Here is a 19,312-nt window from a genome sequence, read left to right as displayed (position 1 = left end):
GTGCGCTTGGGACAAAGGCGTCTATCGGAACTCCAGGGAAGGGGACGGCGGTGGTGGTGGTGGAAGGCAAGAAGGAAGAAGGCAGGGCAGGTCGGAGTTGAGACTCCGTCTGGCAGAAGTGGAGGAATCGAGCCGTAAGAGCGATTTTGTCCGTCCAGTTTCAATATCGACGATCTCTGATGGCTCAGCAGGAAAGCAGACTTGGGACCCTGTACCATTGCGCTGTCTTGCAGCTATTTTTGGATTTCGGCACTCGAAACAGTCGCGTGAACACGGGCGATTTTCGGCTGGTGCTGCTTTTTTTCTGACGGTGTAACATGATCAGGAAAAGGCAATTCCAGGGTCCAGCTGAAACACACAGCACAGCCGCTCACCGAGCAAGCTGCGAACTTAACTTTATCGAGCAAAACGCGCCCACGCTCAGTCACGGGTCTTCCGAGATGCTCTGCATGCATGTTGGCCAGCTTCACTGTCCATACGGTTGGTCGAACAACCTGGATCACCACCACTATCACACTCGAGACCTGAAGGAGACATCCCAACGGCGATCACTTACGACCAAAGCTATCGAGATACTTGGTCCCACTCTCCTTTCGTTCGTGGTTTCTCCTACAAGATGGAGCCCTGATAGTTATTTCGACCCCGTCCCTTCCCCGACCCGAACACCGGGCTCGTCCGCCGAAACGGTAACGAGGCACCTCCGCCGAAGATGCAGGTCGTCATCCCTGATCTGGACGACAAGCAGCTTCTCGTGCCGCCACGTCGGATCCAATCTCCCACCGCTTCAGTCACCTCGTCCAACAACCATGTCAGCGCAAGTCCACCTTCCTCAAGCCGTCAATTGCACAAGATCACCACAGCAAACTTGCCAGGGCCTTCCAACTGGGTCGAACAGCCCTCGTCCTTCTACTCGCCCACTTCACACACGCACAGCGCCTATTCGCAGTCCTCCAACCAGTCTCCCATCTACACAAATGCTCCGGCGGGTCCCTTTCGCGGTGCCGCGCTGGGATGGCATGGCAGAACTGGCAGTGCCACCAGCGACTCTTCTGCTGGTGGCTTCGGCGGTCTAGGCTTCCGCATGCCTCCCGCCGAACAAGAGCAGCCTAGCTCCTCCAGCAGTCTCCCGGCTGCAGGTGGTTCTTCTGTTTCAGCTTCCTCCTCGTCTCCCTTCAACTTCCCCTCAAAGAAGCCATCGATGTCGTCCCTTCGCTCTCAGATGCGTGCGCACCAGCTCGAACCCGATCCTTTTCCACAGCAACCCTGGCCAACCACTCCGCGCGCAGAACCGCCGCATCTGGACATCCCCTCCACCGCTTCCGATGCAGGCGACCTCACAGCCGGCTATCGCTCCGGTCTGTCAACACCGCGTCCGCCACCGCCAGCATCGAGCTTTCCTTTCCAACAGCAGTCGCTGCCGTCTCCTGGCTTTCACTCGCCGCCAGAAAGGTCCGCACCGCTTGTGTCGGTGCGAGGCCGCAGCGACAGCTATACCTCCTCACCCTCCCGCTACCAAGGTCACAGTGCCTCCGCCTCTCGTTCCTCCCGCTTCCACCACGCTCCCACCGCTTCCTATCACTCCGATTCCCACAACTCGATTGGCGGCATCAGCAGCTCGGCAAGCAGCGCCGCTCACCCCTATGCCAGCTCCATCACAGATCTGCCGCCCGTGCCGCCCCTTCCCAGCGCAGCTGACAGTATTTATGCCGATATGCCCGTGACGCCCGGCGGCCATACCAACAACGCTGCCTTCCATCTCCCGCGCGCTATGGTCAGCACCACCTCCGTTGACGTGGCTGACCTCACAGGCAGCCCGCTCAGACTAAACACACGCCAGCTGCATGAAGACCCCACCCAGCAACGACTTCCGCGTCGTTCCGAGGACCACGAAGACGCCTCGAGCGGCGACCATGCTCAGTGGTCCAACGCGCAGCGATCGCGTCAAAGGCCGCCGCAGTCCTTCAACAGACGCGCTCACAGTCCCGCGCCATCGCGACCCACTGCGCTTGCCATCAGTCTCGGCGCCGAAGGGCTCGGCCAGCTTCCACCTGGCATTGGCACGCCTGACCCCCGCGCTCCTGTCGAGTACGCGCTCAACATCCTCATGAGTCGTTTCATTACTCTTGCAACTGCAAAAGCGAAGCGTGCGCTCGAATCCGCCCAGGACAACGATCCAATGCTCCTCTGTGCACTCAGTCCCGAAGACGACGCTCTCTTTGAATCAGTCTGCGACTCGCTTGCCCACATTGCTCGCAAGGGCGCCGACTTGGTCATCCGCAGTCTATTTCGCTGGAAGTCGATCACGCTCGACGCAGACATCGATGCCGATCTCGTCCGCCGACACCTGACCTCGGTCGCCCCCCCTTCGGCCTCCTCTGCGAATGGCACCACGCGCGACATCGCTCTCTATCTGGCGCGTCGTAAGGAGCTATTTGCCATCCACCTCGTCACCAAAGCGCTCGTCGTCATCACAAAAGTCCTGGCGCGAGACTCGCTCAGCGAAGCACCCGCCGCAGAGTTTGAAGAGCAAACTTTCACCATGCTACTGGCGTGCACGCGTGAGAAGGACAAGGACCGCATCCTACCGCGTTCCATCACTCACATCCGCGACTTTTGCTTTGAGAGCGTATCTCATCTCATCGGCGAAATCTCGCGCGTGCGATTCGTTACCATCAGCGACCGCTTTGTCGAGATTCTCGAACAATCCACACGGGCACCATCTGGCAAGACGGTCGAAGATTTGCTGGTCGCCGCCATCCACAGTCTACGTCACCTGAAAATCACCACCTATCCGATGGAGCTCTTCGAGGAAGGTGCCGAGTTCGTCGATGTCCTTGCCCGCCACTATGCCAATTGCCACGGATTCCGCGTCAAGTCCAGCTTTGCTGAGGCTTTCGCCCATCTCATGCTGCCCGTCGCACAGACCGCGTCAGCGGAAGTTAACCATCCCACGTGGACAAAGGCGATCGACACCATTTGGCCACGCATGACTGCCATGGCAACTAAGCCACGCTACTGGACTGTCGCCTACCCGCTGCACGTAACGCTGCTCGCTGTATCGCCCGAGGAGAAGCTCGCTTCGAGCTGGTTCGCCTGCATGGAAGCCGGCGTTGCCAAACTCAAGGACCGCGTCAATCGCACCGTCGTGCTCAACGCTGCCGTCAGACTCCTCTGGGCGTACGCCTTTCGCTGCCACGAGAGCCACACAAACACTCACAAGAGACTCGAGGCATTCTTCCGACTCTGGTTCCCAGCCAATCGTCGCACCCTCAATCCGCCCGATAGCTCGCCAGACCCCTTCATCATGATGGTTCACCACGCTCTATACCGTCATTTCGACTTTGGACGCGAGCTCCTTCTCGGCTTTCTATGCCATTCGGCCCTCGGCGGAAGCACGCTTTCGTTTCAGTCGGATGTGTTGACGGGTCAACGCATGACCATCGCCATTCGCGCGATCTTGCTGACGCTCAATGCCTACGTCAAGGGCGAGTCTCCTCCCTTCCCTTCCAGCGCCAACTTTCATCAATTCGACTTTGACACGCTGCCGGAAGGCTGCGGCGACGAACTACCGGAAGCGTTCAAGTATCCCAAGACTGAAGTCGGAGAGACACAAAATCTGTTCAACGACCTTATCTGCAAAATTGCGCTCCTCTGTGACCATCAGATCAGCGACATGACCATCTTCGACGCTCGCACCCATCTCTTTGCGCGTACCTCGCCCAACGCGGTAGCATCCACCGCCGAGCGGGCTCTGCTCGAACGCGAAGGTTACGCCTGGCGATTGCACCATGCGGCTATGCTCATGGCCGCCTACTCACGCGAGAATCAGTCGTCCAGCGATCTGCTCCGAGCATGCTTCGAATCCTGGCCGAGATGCCTCAGCGCCAACATCTCCTTCTCGAGCGTGCTTGCCATCCTCTTCCGCGCTCACTTCAGTGCCGATCCTGATCTGAGCAGGGCCTCAGCGCGTGCCCTGCGACGCATAGCCAGCCAACGAGCGGGCGGCTCTTCTGCCGTCGTCTCGGGCTTCATGCGATGGATTTTCAGAATGGAAACGGCCTTCTGGGAGATCCATCCCAGGCAGATGCTCATCATGCCCAAGATCGAAGAGGCCATCCGGCTGTGGATTGACTTCCTCCAGATATGGCTCGCCGAGCTTCGCGTCCAGAACGGTCAGACAGATCAGGGCCAGAACGGAACTCAGAAAGGCTTCGAGATGGAGCGCACCAGTGCATGGGCACTGATGGATGAAGTCGAGGCCTACGCGCTCTTTTTGCTGTGCTCGGCCTCACGCTCCCTGCGCTCCTTGGCGATCGAAGTGCTGCAGCTCATCGCTGTCTTGGACGAAGCTTTCCTTTCACCCAGGCGTCGCGCTGCCGCTGAGCAAGCTCGTGCTCAGGGCGAGGAGGAAGAACCGTCGCGCATCGTGCACCTCCTCGACTTGCCCTGCCACGATTTCCTCGATGCCAACGACCCTCATCTCAGCTGGCATCAGATCAATCATCTGGCTCGATACAAATCACCGGACCGCTCCACGTCTCTGAGGATGATCGCCGAAAGCGAAAGGGAGGTCGAACAGTCCTTGTGGTTCCGAGCTCTTCCTCTCTTCTTGCGTATGAGCTTGGAACGTTTCCCGACGACCGTGGCTGTGTTCCGGTCCTACATCACCAATCGTGTGCTCGAGATGGACCACGTTGCCGTCTACGCAGCCGACATTTCCAACCGAGCGCCCGCCAATACGATGTCCAGCGCTACTCTCAGCAAGTCGCAGGCAGCCTCGGCGGCTACGGCACCCCTCCACAGCTCCAGCTCGATGGCATCGCTGCGCGACGCTGCCGCTGCAGGAACAGCTGGTCAAACTGAGACGCTGCTCATGGCGCAACACTGGCGCTTCTACGTTCTCGCCTTGTGTACGACCACAACGTCCACCGAGGGATCTCGCGGAGGCGTGGTCGGCAATCACAGACGGAAGTCGAGCGAGCCCGAGGCGGGCGAGCGTATGATCTCGGCGCGCGATCTATTCCAAAAGCTCGTCCCCTTCTTGGCGTCGGACAACGAGGTGTTTCAGGAAGCTGTCGTATTTGCGCTCGGCAACATCAACGAGAATCACTATCTGGCCTTGCTGGAGACCATGCAAGCCTTGAGCGGAACGCTCAACGAGGATTTCAAGGTGCGCTCAGTTGCTCGAACCGGGTTGAAGCGGAACCGACGGTTGGACAGACTGCGTACAGCTCTTGCCCACGTGCTCCAGCTTACGGCTCCACACATGGAAGCTCTCGATCATCTCGACAACGCAAAGGTGGTTGGCATCACGCACAACTGGGTCAAGGACACTTTTCACTTTTTAACAGACCGCGAAGTGCGTCAAGATTGGGAGTTCCACAGTCTTCGCCGATACTTTTGCGGCGTGGTCCAGCATCTCTTCGACGGCCTTGCGAAAAGAGGCTCAGCCGACTCGCACTTTCCCTTCGAGGTTCGACTGCGCATGTTCCGCGTCTTCCGCGACTGGCACTCGTACAGCACCGTCAGCGAGGATGGACGGAACAAACTGGCCAACCTTCTCAGCACTGCCGCTGATCAGCAGAGGGACGATCGCGCCAAGGAACGCGCTGTCAAGACGCTCAACTACGAGACCCAGGCGCTGTCGTATCAGGCTGGATGTGCCATGGCGTCTCTCTGCCAGGGCGCCATCTCCATGGTCGGCGGACCAGCTCCTGCGCCGATGGCAGGCTCCTCGCTCGACCCGAGCTCACTGCTTCACTGGCTGAGCAGCCTTTTCCAGACGAGCGACGAAAAGAATCACGATCTGGCCCGCAAGGCGCTTCGATCGCTACTCGTCTACAACGACCAGAACGTTGTGCTCGTCGACAGCACGATCGATCGCTGTATCGCAGAGCAGGACCGTGCTCTGGGCAAGAAGAGTCTCTTTGTAACGACGGCCGAGGTGGTGATCGAAAAGGAGGACCTGTCCATGCCATTGCATGCTATCTTCTGCCTGGGTCTGGTCAAGCTCGGCCATCCCGACTCGAGCATCCGACGCAAGGCCCTCGCCGTGTTGGACGATTGCAGCCGCCGGTTCGACGAAACCTGCTCGCTGGATGAGTTCGAGGTGGGCGTGTCGAGTCCTTTGCCTGCCATCTACCTGAGGACACAGCGGGATGTGAATGCTCACCTCGCTATGCACTTTGACGGTCTCAGAACAGCCATGCTCAGCGAGTTCACGCGTCGCCTCCCCTTGATCGACGCCTCACGTCGTGCCACCATCCTAGGACTGCTGCCCGAATGGCTCCGCGGTCTAATCCTGCACACGGCAGACACAGGCATCGACAGCTATCCTGCGGCCCCGCTGGAGGTGGTGCTGTACAGGACCTACCTGAACCTCTCGAACCTGTTTTGCCTCACGGTCAGGTACGGTGACGAGCACAATTTCGAGATACAAGAGATTTGGAGCAGTTTGGTCGCGGCATCGGACGATTTGCAGAGTGCCGACGCCGTGGTCAGCTTCCTCATCGCTCAAGGACTTCATTTCCGGAGCGAGCAAGTCGTCACCCATTCAAAACGTGTTGTCTCGTGTATTTCGCACACGGAGGCTGGCCCGCACATCTTTGAGCAGCTCTGCGCAATGATCGAGCCAAGCCGCATGATCCAGGTACCGCGGAACGCGTCTGCACCTTCGCCCGACCCCGATCATCGCCATCTCTTCCGCGCGGATCTGACGAGATTGCTGCCCGAGCCTGAGCCGACGCTTGCATTCTCCGAGGGGCAGTTGGCGCTCTTCTACGTCGGCGAGATGGCCTACGAGAGACGTGAACAGCTCAAAACTTGTCTCCCTACCTTGCTGCATGCCATCTTCATGCATATCGACAGCCGCTCAGCATTTGTTCGCACGCAGATGGTCAAACTATTCGAGCAGCTGCTGCGCTGTTCCATCTCGATTGGGACAATCCAGGCAGGCCACGCCATTCAGCCGAGGAGCTCGACGCACATCGTTGTCGATTTCGAACGGATTGCCGCTGCAAAGGCGCACGTGGAGCGACTGTTCGCTCGACGAGCGTTCGCGAGCTGGGACGCCGAGACGCCGGACGAGGACAACGACGGCCAGACCAAGATGCCGAAAAATTTGCTGAGCACGGCAAACGATACATTGTCTGTGGTAGAGCCATTCTTCTCTTCCTTCTGCGAGGACTGGGGAGCTGTGGCACTGACCTGGGCTGCGTCCAATCCGATCCGACACATGGCATGCAGATCGTTCCAGGTGTTTCGTGCCTTGCAGCCGTCGGTGACGCCGAGCATGATGGTAACTATACTGGGCCGATTGGCAGACACCGTCTCTGACCACAAGCCTGAAGTGCATCGCTTTACGCTGGAGGTGCTTTACGCGCTCAACTTGGTGGTCAAGCGCTGCGAGCCATTCAACCGTGAGTTCTTGGCACAGACCTGGTGGGCGACGTTGGCGTGCCTGTCGACGGTCAACGAATCGGAATTCGCCGAGTCGGTATCCATCCTGGAGAGTTTGGTGGACAGGCTTGACATTGGCTCGCCCGACGTCATCGCTTACTTGGTGCGAAATTGCCCGGAAGGATGGGAGGGCGATTTCGGCGTGCTGCGCATCCTCGTCTCGCGTGGTCTCCGGTCGTGCGAGACCTCGGCGCCGACGTTCCGACTGATGGCAAAGCTGGCCAAATGTCGCGATCCAGCGCTAATCGACTTCGACGATCGATGCCGGCTGGGCTACCTATTCATCGCTGGCTTGCCATGGTTCCTGCAGGCGACTGAGGAGGGTCTCGAGGCAGCTGGCGGGTCAGTGACAAGCAAGAATGATCCTCGTAAGGCCGCCGTTGCCTCGAGCGCTGCCAAAAGGACAGGTACGGAATCAGGAGCCGCCTCCACAGGCAATGCCACTCCGATCCTCACAGCAGTGGAGACGCAGATGGTCTTGGAAATGGCCGCAGACCTGGCCGCTACCGCATCGCATCTTGACATGCGCGATCTCGAACGCGTTGCCACGTCGATCGCTAGAGCGCGCTTCCGCACAAAGGACGACTTGATCCGACAGGCTGTCAACTGCATCCGAGCCCACTACCTGGCCGAGCACGGATCCGAGATGGCCGTCCTGCTGTTGGGTGTGGTGCTGAATCGAAACGAGTGGATGCGAAGACAGTCGATGCAGGTGCTCAAGATGTTTTTCCAGGCGCTCGACACTCGGAATCACGCGGCCTTCAGCAGCCTGGGATCAGAGCTTCTGATGCCGCTGCTGCGCCAGCTGTCCACGCCGCTCTCTTCGCAGGCGCTCGAAGTGCTAGACGAGCCTATCGTGGTCCACGGCGGTCCTGCTGCAAACCAAATCCTGCGCATGAGTCTGCAGTGGGGCAATATGGACTTCAATGGGCAGGCGCGTGATTTTGTTCATGATGCCTCCATCTTTGGACCACCGCAAGAGAGCGGCTGGGCGGTTGCGGATCCGCAGGACATGGCTACGCGCACGCGCATCAACCTTCAGGCGCTGGTCAAGATGTGCGAGCACACGCTCGACATCGTCCCCACGGGGAACAATGTCAACTTTGTGGTGGACGATGCCTACGATGGAACTGCCGAAGCGGATGGCGCTGGATTGGCACTGGACGAAGCACCGGGCGTTGGTGGAGTGAGGAACGACGAGGCGCCGGCATCTAGTTTGGGCGACATTGTCAATCAGCTGCACGACCTGTCTTCGTTCTTTGGCGACGATCCGATGTCCAAGAGCCGACAGGCATCGGTCATGTGGCGAGACTCGCGTCTCGACCGATCGGGCTCGATGCGACAAGCGTCTGGACTGGGGCGCGCATCGTCGATCCGGTCGAACGGGCTCAGTGCTGGTGGCAGCATCGGCCGCAACGGATCGCTGCGTGGCGGACTGCAGCGCAGTAGGCAAGTCTCGCCGAATCCTACCGTTGTGCCAGACTCCTTGCGAGGGTTGTACGCGGATGAGAGCGGTAGTAGCAGTGGCGGCCTCCACAAAGCCGCCGTGCTTGGAGCGCGTCATGGCGACGATTCGCGATACGGCGGCATCTCTCGAAGAGGATCGGCTCAGGGTGACCTATCGAGCCTCGCAATGGCCAGATCGGCCAGCATGCAGTCGAGTCGAAGCGAAGACGCAAGCTCGAATCGGTCTCGAGCCCAAATTGCGAAGATTTTGGCGCGTTCGACGACGCGTGACGGTGCAACAGCCCTTGCGAGGACCAACAGTGGCGGTGGCAGGACGGTTCCCATTCTCGAGGAGCGCACTGAAGGTGCATCCAGCGTCGGGCTGCGTGAGCGATCAGAAAGCCTCGGGCAACTCTCAGAGACCAGCGCTTCGTCGCAGCAACAACAACAACAACAACAGCAGCAGCAGCAGCAGCACGGTCCTTTCTACCGCCGACCTTACATCTCGTCGCAACAGCAGTATCAACAAAGTCCTCAATCCCACCGTCATCAGAGGCAAAAGCTTTCGTCGTCATCGGCGTCGTCGGTGTCTGGCTCACAGTCGGGACCGAGCCAACGTGGAGCTGTGGCAGGCAGCAGGCTCGGTCCAGCTGGCGACGGACGCTTTCACTCCATTGCCAAGTCGGCTGCTTCCAACGGGAAGCATGGCGGAGGCGAATAGTCGCACGAACAACCTTGTATGAACTCTTATGTAATTGCATTGCACATACCTTCCAAGACGCTGTAACAAGATCATTTTCTGTTCGACATGCTACTACAGTGTATCGTTGCGAGTCGCAAGCTTTGAGGTGGTTCCGACAGAGCAGAGCGAGTGTGGATGGACCGGGTCGGAGCAAGCATGAGAAATTTCGACGAGTGGTGAGTGTTAGATGTATGTGGTTTACAAGACCGAAGAAAATTCAGTGAGCCTCCTCCACTTTTGAAATTTGGCTGATGGAGCGGAAAGCTCTCTTTGAGAAACACCTCGGCCACTTCTTCTTGACCTACTCTCTCGTTGCCATCACACATCAAACACCGGCTCTCTTCCTCCCTTCATAGACATCACCGACTCAAGGCACGTCTATTGAAGAAAGACTTATTGTAATCAGCTCGAGTCAAGTACTATCAACAAGGGATAACGTTGAACTCCACCAATCAGCTTCACCCATGGTTCGAAAGATAGGCCGGCGGGCACGCGAAACCTCCCCATCCTCCGCCTCGTCCTCCACCCTTCCAGACAACTTCTCGCACTCGGAAATGACACGCAAGGTCGTCTCGTCGCTAGAAGCGTTGAACGATGGCGGACCGTTACCGAAGCTGGTAGTGTTCGATCTCGACTACACGCTCTGGCCACTGTGGGTCGACACGCACGTCGACTCGCCTCTGCGTCGACGCGGGAACGACTTTAACAAAGTGTACGATCGCAACTCGCAGCCTCTGCAGTTCTTCCCGCACGTACCTTCGATCCTGTTCTGGTTGAAGAGAAGAGGTATCCCGATCGCAGCTGCGAGTCGAACCAGTGCCCCCGCGGTCGCGAGACAGGCGCTCAACTGGCTGGTTCTCGTAGACGACTCGAACCTCATCGAAGGGAATGAAGCAGCGCAAGGGAACAAGCTGGTGAAAGCGATAGACTTTTTCGACTACCAAGAGATCTACCCCGGAAGCAAGATCACGCATTTTAGGAAGTTGCACCAGGATTCAGGCGTCGAGTACGATGATATGGTGTTCTTCGATGACGAGTATAGAAACGCCGAGGTGGGGAGCAAGTTGGGAGTGCACTTTGTAGAGGTCGGTCATCAGGGGACGGATCTGGGGTTGGTGGAGAAGGCGATAAGAGAGTGGAGGGCGAAAAAGGCGGCGAGGGCCAAGGCTGAGTTGTAAAACGGCAGCAATAGATGTCGTTTGTCTGATGGCACACGTGCACGACTCTCGTGCTATGAGCCGCAGTTGATACAATGCTTGCAAATGCATCGTACTGTTACATGAGCTACTTGGTCTCTTCCGCATCTTCCTCCTCGCTATCCTCCCGAATCGGCTGACCCTCTCCACGCGCCCTCCTAGTCTCCCTAACCCTCGTATTGCACCGCAAGCACTTCCAACCCCGCCTCCCGCGCTCGTCCTCCTCATCCAGCTCGTCCTCCATCTCTTCATCCAACAACTGCTTTGCGATGCACACATAGCAGTATCTGTGGTGGCACGGTACGGTTTCGTAGGGGGTGGTGACGATGGCATCGGCATACGCGATTCCGTCGGGCGATACGCCGAGCACGGCGTTGCGTTCGGGATCCGAGGCGGACGCTGCCGCGGTGGCTGCATTGAGCGGTTGCGAGGCCGACGAGGGACGGTTGGGCGCCAGGAGGCCGGAGCTGGGGTCGAGCGGGTCCGAGGTGGGGATGCCCATGCTGAGGCCACCGGTGCCGATCTTTGTTGGATCTTTGCTCATGCCTGTTTGCGTCTCGATGCGTTGGTAACAGATGGCGCACACTTGATCTGGCAAGTGGTGGTACGGACCAACACCATCCGTCTCCGCCTCGTCCTCTTTTGCCTTTTCGCCTTTGCTGCTGGGCTTACTCCCGACGATCTGCTTTACCACCGGCATAGAGACATCCTCCCTGCTCCACCTCGTTCTCCCACCCGCATCCCGCCTCATCCCCAACCTCCTACTGATCGCCAAGGGCAAAAACATCCACACCATCCCCAACAGCTTCGGGTGGGTCGGCAGCTTCAGCAATCTCCTCAACAACCTCCTCGGCCTGACCAATGGCAACAAGAACAGCAAGAACTCGGTAAACGCGTGCCATACCAACTGTCTGTTGAGAAACTCGAACGAGACGTTCCGATTCATCGTTCGCTGGGAATACGTCAATCGCATCCCCAAGATGCGATCCGCTACGCTGCGAAACTTGCCGTCGGCGAGAAACACGGCAAAATTGGCAAGGACGAGCGCGGACCAGACGCGCTGCGATGCATCTGTGAGCTTCCAGAGTAGGCGACGGGGATCGTTGTTAGGCATGTCAGAATAGCTGAGCGATGTCATGTGATCCTGCCACTTGGAGCCTGCGTAAGGGGCGATGATGGTGAGGAGAGGATAGAGGGAGAGCTGGAGACGCGAGAGGGGTTGGTCTCTCGCGGTCGACTGAAGGGCGCCTCGATGCGCCCATTCGTTTCGATATTTCAGGTTCTGCAGCATCGACCCGTACGAAGCACCTCGATCGTAGATGCTGAACTTGAAGAGGGCAAGTTTGAGCAGCAGCAACAGTTCGGGTTCCAGATCGGAGGGTAAGGTGGATCGGATGGAGCCGAGCGCCTTCTTGACCGGATCGAGCAGGAGCTCGGCGAGCTCGCGATCGAGCAGTTCGGCATCGAGTTGGTTGACACGTTGGATCTTGAGGATGGGTGTGGGGAAACGATGGAGGGAGGAGCGGATGGAAGCGATGGATGCGGTGGCTGCCTGTGATGCCGAGTGGTAAAACGGTGGTGGATGCGGGATTTGTGCGTCGGTTGCGCTTGGGTCGGAGGCGAGTTGCTCTGGTGAGGGCAGGCCGGCGGCGGGTTGTGAGGACGGCCCTGCGACGGGCTCGGATGAGCTGTCTGAAGGATCTCGCGCCATGATCGCAACGGGAACGGGGCTGTGGTTGATGATGGGTGACGGGATGAATGGAGCTAGAAGACGACTTTCTAGCCGTCCAAGTTGCAAGTGGAGAGTGTCGCTCGTTGAAAGCCGGTAGCCGGTGTCGTGAGTTGCGGCGCATTGAGTTCCCTCTCTCTCGCCCGTGAGTCCACGAAAAAGAATAAAATGTCAGAACTGGTCTAGCCTAACACTCACGAAATCTCGACGCGCTCGCGCCTTTGCATGCCGCGCTCTTGTGCTGCTTCGCTGTCAAGAAACTCAGACCTTGGCTCGGCAGAATGCTCATCATTGCTCGCCTCGTCCTCCTCCGGCAAGACAATCCGAGGCACCCTTCGTCCTCGATGAGGCCTGCAAAATCCGTTCTCTCTTTTGTTGCTGAGGAAGCCCCTGTCTAGCTTCCGGCTTGACCCACATTCATAATTTTTGCAGTCACATCTCATGACTTGACTCGCTGATGTCTTTGCGGATGAGACACATGACCATCTGCAGAACACAAAGAGCAGGTCAGGTGGGGCACGCTCTTCATTCGCAACCCGATGATGCGTGCGTGCCGAGAGCGGAGCGCAAAGATTTGCAGGCTGCAGATCATTTTCCTCCAAGCCGAGCTCCGAAGGAAAAGCTGGCAAAAGGCAGCACGAGAGCAGAGAAGCGCAGAAGCCATCGTTTGTGTTGTTTTTCCTCCGCTTTTCTGAGACCAACACTTTCAATTGTGCGCCGTGCCACCGCTTCTTGGCTTGCAGAACGGAAGGTGCAACCTGCCCGTTTCGTGCTTCGGCGTCTTTTTTCTTTTGGACGAGTGCGCCCGAGAGCGCTGGAATGTCGTGGTGTCTACATGGAGGATCGAAGGCGAGTGCGCTGCGCTGCGCAGCGCAGATCTGATACTCGGCTGCACGCCATCGAAGGCCGTTTGGGCCGTTTGGCGAGTCGGCATCCTGCTCGTCAAGGTGTGCACCGACAGACTCTGCGTGTTCTTTTGAGAGTGGCACACATGAGCTCCGAGGGGCCAAGACATGTAAGTGCTCCCCCCTTTTCTCTTCCCTTCACACCACCACCACCATCCGTCTCCTCGCTTCGTCTTTCTGCAGCGCTTCAAACACTCTTTACGATGACCTTCTCCAAGAACCTCCTCCTCGCCACCGCTGCCATGGCCATGGGCTCGGCCGTCTCTGCCCAGAGCAGCCCCGCCTCGTACGACCAGGTCGCTCAGATCCAGCTCACCTTCCCCGCAGCCGATCTCAGCCCCGTCCCCGTCCCCACCTCGTGGCTCGACATCCAGGGAGTCCTCAACGTCACCTTCGGCAACACGCGCGTCTCCAACATCGGCGACATGCTCACCGTCGCTCAGGTCCAGACCGCTCCCACCTTCACCATCAGCTCCCAGACCTCTGCTGCCTCCTCCGCCGGCACGTTCGGCAACAACAAGAAGTTCACCGTCGCCTTCCTCGACGCCGGCGTCGCAGGCAAGAACGTCTCCACCGAGGTGTTCTGCCACTACCTCGGCAACAACTTCACGTGGGATTCGAGCAGCGGACAGCTTCGCAACTCGAGCGCTGCTCGCGTCGCTTACGGTGCCCCTCTGCCAGCCACGAACGACGGTCCTCACAGGTACATGCAGCTGGTGTTCCAGCAGTTTGACAACTTTACCGCTCCCGCTAGCCCTGCTGCCAACGCCCCGATCCAGAGGCTTCAGCTGCAGGACTACTACAAGAACGCAAACGGTGGTCTGGGCAAGATCGTCGCTGCCAACTACATCCAGATTGAGGTCGGTCAGGCCACCGCTCCCAGCTCCACCTCGGCTGTCAGCCAGGCTAGCGTCACCGCGTTGGCTGCGAGCAAGAGCAGCGCGGCTGGCTCCATGACCGCTTCGTCGTCGGCTGCCGGCTCGACGGGTTCGGGTAGTGCCGGTCACAGCGCTGCTGCCAGCACCGTGTTCGGCGGTGTCTCGATCGCTGGTATCCTCGCTGTGGGTTCGGCTGTCGTTGTCGGCGCTGCCATGCTTTGAGTGTGCCTGTTGAAGCTAGTAAAAGATCACTGCTCAGGGGTTGATTGTACCTACCGTGTTCGTCAGTCCCGAGTCAACCCAGTCTAATCAAATCGTGTTGCACATCCAGAAGCAGTCAGAGCGAATGAATGTAGGAAGACGTCGCCTGTGCTGCCAGGACTCTCACCAAGCAAGCAAGTCAAGAGAGGGAAGAGAAAGAGGTTTCGAGGTGAGCAGGAACGTCGCTACTGTTAGACTCTAACTAAAATCAAGAATGAATTGTTTCTCGCGTCTTGAGAAGAAAAGCGTCGCTGCAGAAGCGAACGAGCCACGTCGCACACACGCACACTCGCTGGCTCACCACCCAAAACCACATCTGCTCCTCCCTTTCTACCTTCCCTTTCCCATCATTCACAGTCTTTTTCGCCATCCCGCAGTCAAGGTTCCTCCAAAATGAAGCTCTCACGCTTCATACTCATCCCCACCCTCCTCATCCTCACCCTCCTCCTCACCACCACCTCCGCCGCCAACTGGGACAAAGACGATCACGAAATCTTCGAACTCCAATCCGCCCTCGAATCGACCTACGGCAAATCCACCAACTTCTACTCCCTCCTCGATATCCCCACCTCCTCCTCCTCTGCTGTCATTAAACGAGCTTATCGAAAGAAATCGCTCGAACTTCACCCGGACAAAAACCCCAACATCCCCGATGCACAGCAACGATTCGAACGTTTGGGACTCGTGTACAAGATCCTCCGGGATGAGAGGAAGGATCGATACGATCACTTTTTGAAATCTGGGTTTCCGAAGTGGAGGCGAAACGGGTACTTCTATGAGAGGTACAGGCCCGGGTTGGGTAGTGTGTTGGTGGGGATCGTGTTGGTGAGTGTGGCGGTGGAGATGGGGATCTCGAGGTTGACCAGTGGTCAGGAGAGGAGTAAGATCGAGAGGTTGAAGATGGGCGCTAGGTTGGTTGCGTGGGGCCCTCGATACCAGGAGGTGCTCGCTTCGGTGGGTCAAGGTGAGGCGGAGAGCAAGCTCGCCAAAGGGGAGAGAAAAGTCAGGGTACCGATCACAGGCTTCCCCTCTCTCCCCGCCTATCCTTCCCAAGCGGAGATCCGATCAGGAAAAGTCGATTGGGACAAGCAAGAATCCCTCACCCGAGCTGTTCTCACAAACCCCTCCACAGCCAACGACGGCAGCGGCGCACCCATCGTCGACTGCCTCGTCAGCGGAGCCGACGTCTCCCTGCTGGACAAGTTCTCCGGCGAATGGATCCGGTTGGACGAGAACGACGCTGCTCCCAGCAAGATCGGTCAGACGTGGCCCGTGAGGCTGGTCCAGGCCGTGGTGAACAGGTTCACGGGCGGTCACGAGGATGTACTGGGCGAGGTGGAGGATGACCTCGAAGAGAAGGTCGAGGTCGTCAAGGAGAAGGTGGCGGGTGGTAAGAGTGGCAAGGTTGGGAAGGGTAAGAAGAACAAGTGATAGATGTACAAGTTTGCAATGATCGTTCACTTTCAACCGGCAGAGAGTGTGGTTTGATTTGTGAGTTGATGAGCAGATTTGCAGAGAGGGACGGCGATGGGTGATGGTAGGATACATTGGGGGCGATCATACGAGAAAGACAGATGGTCAATTTGCGAGAGACGCCTGTGATCAAGTGTCACCCTAAGCTTCCTCTGCTTCTTCAGCCTCCTCGTCCTCCTCATCCGACTCACCCATGTCGATCTCGGGCATATCCTCATCGTCATCATTATCGCTGCCACCACCCATGAAAAGCCTTCCTTGTCCTGCCGCAACTCCACCCATCTCAACCGCCGCTGCTCCTTCCCGGGCTGGTGCATCATCGATGATGTCCTGCACAGCTTCAGCCACCGCCGCTGGCGTCTCGACCACCTCTGCTGCTGCTTCCACCGCAGCGTCCGTAATCGCCGGTAGCGCAGCAACCGCAACACTAACACTTGTAGTGGAAAGTCTTCCAGGGCTCAAAAAGGCACCGCCGGGACCGAGGTTGACAGCATCAGAGGTTGGCGAGCCAGTGCGGGAGAGTGCCGCCGGGTGTGCAGTCGAGGGGCTGCCGATGCGGGGTGTGCTTGGTCGGTGAGCCGGTTTCACTGGATCGGGTGACAAGACGTGTTTTTCGATGGGAGATCGTCGTGGCGAGGTCGGGAGGCCTAATCCCAGTCCTGTTGCGGTGGTAGCGGTTGCGGAGGTAGCTGCGTCCGAGCCAGTTGACTTGAACAGCTCGGCGGATTCGGCAGTGATTGCGTCCACATCCATCCTTGTCTCCGCAGCCCCCTCGTCGCCGTCAACTGCATCATCACCTTCTTCGAACGCGCTCTCCTTTGCGCCACCGAGTACGGCAGTGCTCGAGCCGACGATACTCGAGCCCAAAGCCTCGCTCGTGACGGGAATGGCGTGACCTACGTCAGATGCACCGCCCAGCTTTGCGCCCTCGGGTGCAGCCTCCAAGTCGCCCGCAGCACGCGGACCAAACCCAACACCCTTAGCCACCGGCACAAACTTGCCCTTCCTACTGGCATGCACTGCCATCAAGGCACGTTCCGCAACACTTCGAACTGCCACACTGCCAGCTCCACTAGGTGCATGTGCGATCCTACTGAGCACAGGGATGGCTCTCGGCAGCACCAATGCAAGTGTGCTGGACGTCGAATCTAGACACAGATCCGTCAATGCCTCAACAGCATCTCGTAGCAGTTCTTCCGTGCTGGGTGCGCCAGAACCAGCGCTCTTACTGCGGAGCGTAGCAGAATTCGTGCTGGTCGAATCGACGAGGCATTCGACGAGAGCCAAGACGACCTGGACGGTGAGCTGCATCTGGTCGTAGTGGACTGCGCTGAGGCTCGTCGTGAGGTGAGGGTGAATGGCGACGAGGATCTGCAGAGAGGCTTGCGTGGATGCGATCTCTTCGACGCTCAAATCACGGATGCGATCCTTGAGCGATGTGCTGGAAGCGAACATGGAGTCAGACTCGTACAGACGCGCCTTCTTCGACTTCCTCGTCTCTCCCATACCCGCACCGAACAGAGCTTGTGCCGGCTGGATGACAGCTCTGGCAACTTGAGTCACTGCTAGACGAGCAAGGCGCAACGTGACACGACCAGCAGGATCCAGTGGCAGAGCGACCCCCTGCCTACCAACAAGCACATTTAGAGTGCGCATTGCAGCCAATTTGACGCGAACGCTCGCGGCATCGGAGACAGCGGCGTTGACATTTGCCTCGGCGATGCGGCAGATGTCGCCAAGAACCCTGGTTGCCTCGAGCGACATGGCGGCCGGCGCAGTGATAGCCACCTGAGCGACGAGTGCAAGAGCTCGTGTTTGAAGAGTGTGGAGATGGGCCGCTTGAAGCGAGCACACTTTGGCCTCGGCAGTAGGCTTGAATCTGCTCGCGACGTCGAGCCTCAGCACGTCCAGAGCCAAAGTGACGAGCTGACCAGCTGGTACAGGAACCGGACGTGAAGTTGCGCCTCGAAGATGCAGATTGATAAGGCCGGAGCGGCCACGAGTTCCGAGAAGCAACGCTAGCCTCGTGTGAGCTACCTTGGTCGCCGCCAGCGGATCTGTTGGATACGGACGGAGATGCTTGTTAGCAGTAGAGGCCTGCGAGTCGCTGGAGGATGGGGCCAAGTCGGTGATCTGGTAGCTCGAGGTCGCATGACGCCAGGCTTCAGTGGCAAGGCGAATCTGATTGTCGATGGTGGCTTGCCAGAGCTGAGACTGGGTGGTGCGACTCGAGCCTCCCGAGGCTTCGCTGCCTTTGGCCGCAAGCGCGCCGGTGAGATGCAATGAAGAGAGAACAGCCGCTGCAGCATTGAAGATGGGAAGCGGAATGGACATCGCATCGTCTCGGTAGAGCATCGCGGTGACACATTCGAGGATTCGTGAAGAAACAGGGCGGAACTGAGCGGGATGGGCATGGAGGAATCTGTTGGTGAAGACCAAGACGGTGTGCAGCTGAGTGGCGAAAGCGGCGTGACCTTCTGCATGTTGCTTTGCAGCGATATTTTCGAGCAGCTGTGTGAGTCCTATGATTACTTTTGGCAGGTTTGGATGCACCACTTGTCGGTAGAATTCTTGCCTTGATGCAATGTTCTCGGGAAAGAGGTGGGAGATGGCGAACTGGAGTGCGGCGGCGAGAAGAAGGTCGGACTGTTGCCGCTGCAGCAGGAGCTTGTCGGGGGCTGAGAGAAGGTTGACAATCTGTGTGGCCCAAGTGGCCGCATTTGTTACGAGGTGATCGTTCCACACGGCCGGATCCTGCTGAATCCAGAGATGTGCCAATCGATAGCCAAACGCATTTTGAGAAGAGATGAGCGAGTTGATGCGGACGGTAAGCTTATGTTGTGTTTCGTCTTGCGGGACGTGTGCTAGCAGTCCAGACTGGCTGATGATGGTGAGAACCTCATCCGTTTGACGAGAATCGAATGGAGACGAGGCGACGAGGTTGAGGAGGAGCTCGAGTCTAGATGCGGAGCGTGCGGGAGCTGGGAGCTCCATAGCAGGCATCCCATTGGAGCTGCCAAGAAGCGAGCTCGACATCGTAGTCGGTGTCTGAATGACCTGCGCCTGTTGAGATCGACAGATGATTCGGATGGGCCTGATCAAGGTAAGGAGGAGCGTTTTGAAGCTTCCATAAACCTTTCCTTCCTTCTCGAAAAAGTTGGCCAAACGCTCAAAAAACCAAGTGTCCGAGTTCCGCATTGCCAAGATTAACCGCTACGAAAATT

General features: G+C 58.1%; 6 protein-coding genes across 6 annotated transcripts; 4 read left to right on the top strand and 2 right to left on the bottom strand.

The window, feature by feature from the left end:
* Positions 1-709: 709 nt before the first annotated feature.
* On the top strand, positions 710-9,625 carry PHSY_003151 (hypothetical protein; the record flags this gene model as incomplete). The annotated part of the gene is made up of 1 exon (XM_012333772.1): positions 710-9,625. One exon carries the CDS (start codon positions 710-712, stop codon positions 9,623-9,625), a length of 8,916 nt encoding a protein of 2,971 aa, XP_012189162.1.
* Positions 9,626-10,200: 575 nt separating this feature from the next.
* On the top strand, positions 10,201-10,824 carry PHSY_003150 (magnesium dependent phosphatase; the record flags this gene model as incomplete). The annotated part of the gene is made up of 1 exon (XM_012333771.1): positions 10,201-10,824. One exon carries the CDS (start codon positions 10,201-10,203, stop codon positions 10,822-10,824), a length of 624 nt encoding a protein of 207 aa, XP_012189161.1.
* A 106-nt stretch (positions 10,825-10,930) lies between these two features.
* PHSY_003149 (peroxisomal biogenesis factor) lies at positions 10,931-13,505 on the bottom strand (the record flags this gene model as incomplete). The annotated part of the gene is made up of 3 exons (XM_012333770.1): positions 10,931-12,572; positions 12,770-13,057; positions 13,330-13,505. The coding sequence occupies 3 exons, from the start codon at positions 13,503-13,505 to the stop codon at positions 10,931-10,933; spliced, it is 2,106 nt and encodes a 701-aa protein (XP_012189160.1).
* Positions 13,506-13,679: 174 nt separating this feature from the next.
* PHSY_003148 (hypothetical protein) lies at positions 13,680-14,576 on the top strand (the record flags this gene model as incomplete). The annotated part of the gene is made up of 1 exon (XM_012333769.1): positions 13,680-14,576. The coding sequence occupies one exon, from the start codon at positions 13,680-13,682 to the stop codon at positions 14,574-14,576; it is 897 nt and encodes a 298-aa protein (XP_012189159.1).
* A 432-nt stretch (positions 14,577-15,008) lies between these two features.
* Positions 15,009-16,046, top strand: PHSY_003147 (hypothetical protein; the record flags this gene model as incomplete). Its single annotated transcript, XM_012333768.1, has 1 exon — positions 15,009-16,046. The coding sequence occupies one exon, from the start codon at positions 15,009-15,011 to the stop codon at positions 16,044-16,046; it is 1,038 nt and encodes a 345-aa protein (XP_012189158.1).
* Positions 16,047-16,229: 183 nt separating this feature from the next.
* On the bottom strand, positions 16,230-19,286 carry PHSY_003146 (hypothetical protein; the record flags this gene model as incomplete). The annotated part of the gene is made up of 1 exon (XM_012333767.1): positions 16,230-19,286. The coding sequence occupies one exon, from the start codon at positions 19,284-19,286 to the stop codon at positions 16,230-16,232; it is 3,057 nt and encodes a 1,018-aa protein (XP_012189157.1).
* Between the last annotated feature and the right edge of the window lie 26 nt (positions 19,287-19,312).

The sequence above is a fragment of the Pseudozyma hubeiensis genome, assembly GCF_000403515.1.
Source record: "Pseudozyma hubeiensis SY62 DNA, scaffold: PHS32, whole genome shotgun sequence".
Lineage (NCBI taxonomy): Eukaryota > Fungi > Basidiomycota > Ustilaginomycetes > Ustilaginales > Ustilaginaceae > Pseudozyma > Pseudozyma hubeiensis.
The sequence above is the reverse complement of the archived record's forward strand: the minus strand, read 5'-3'. Positions and strand labels throughout refer to the sequence as shown.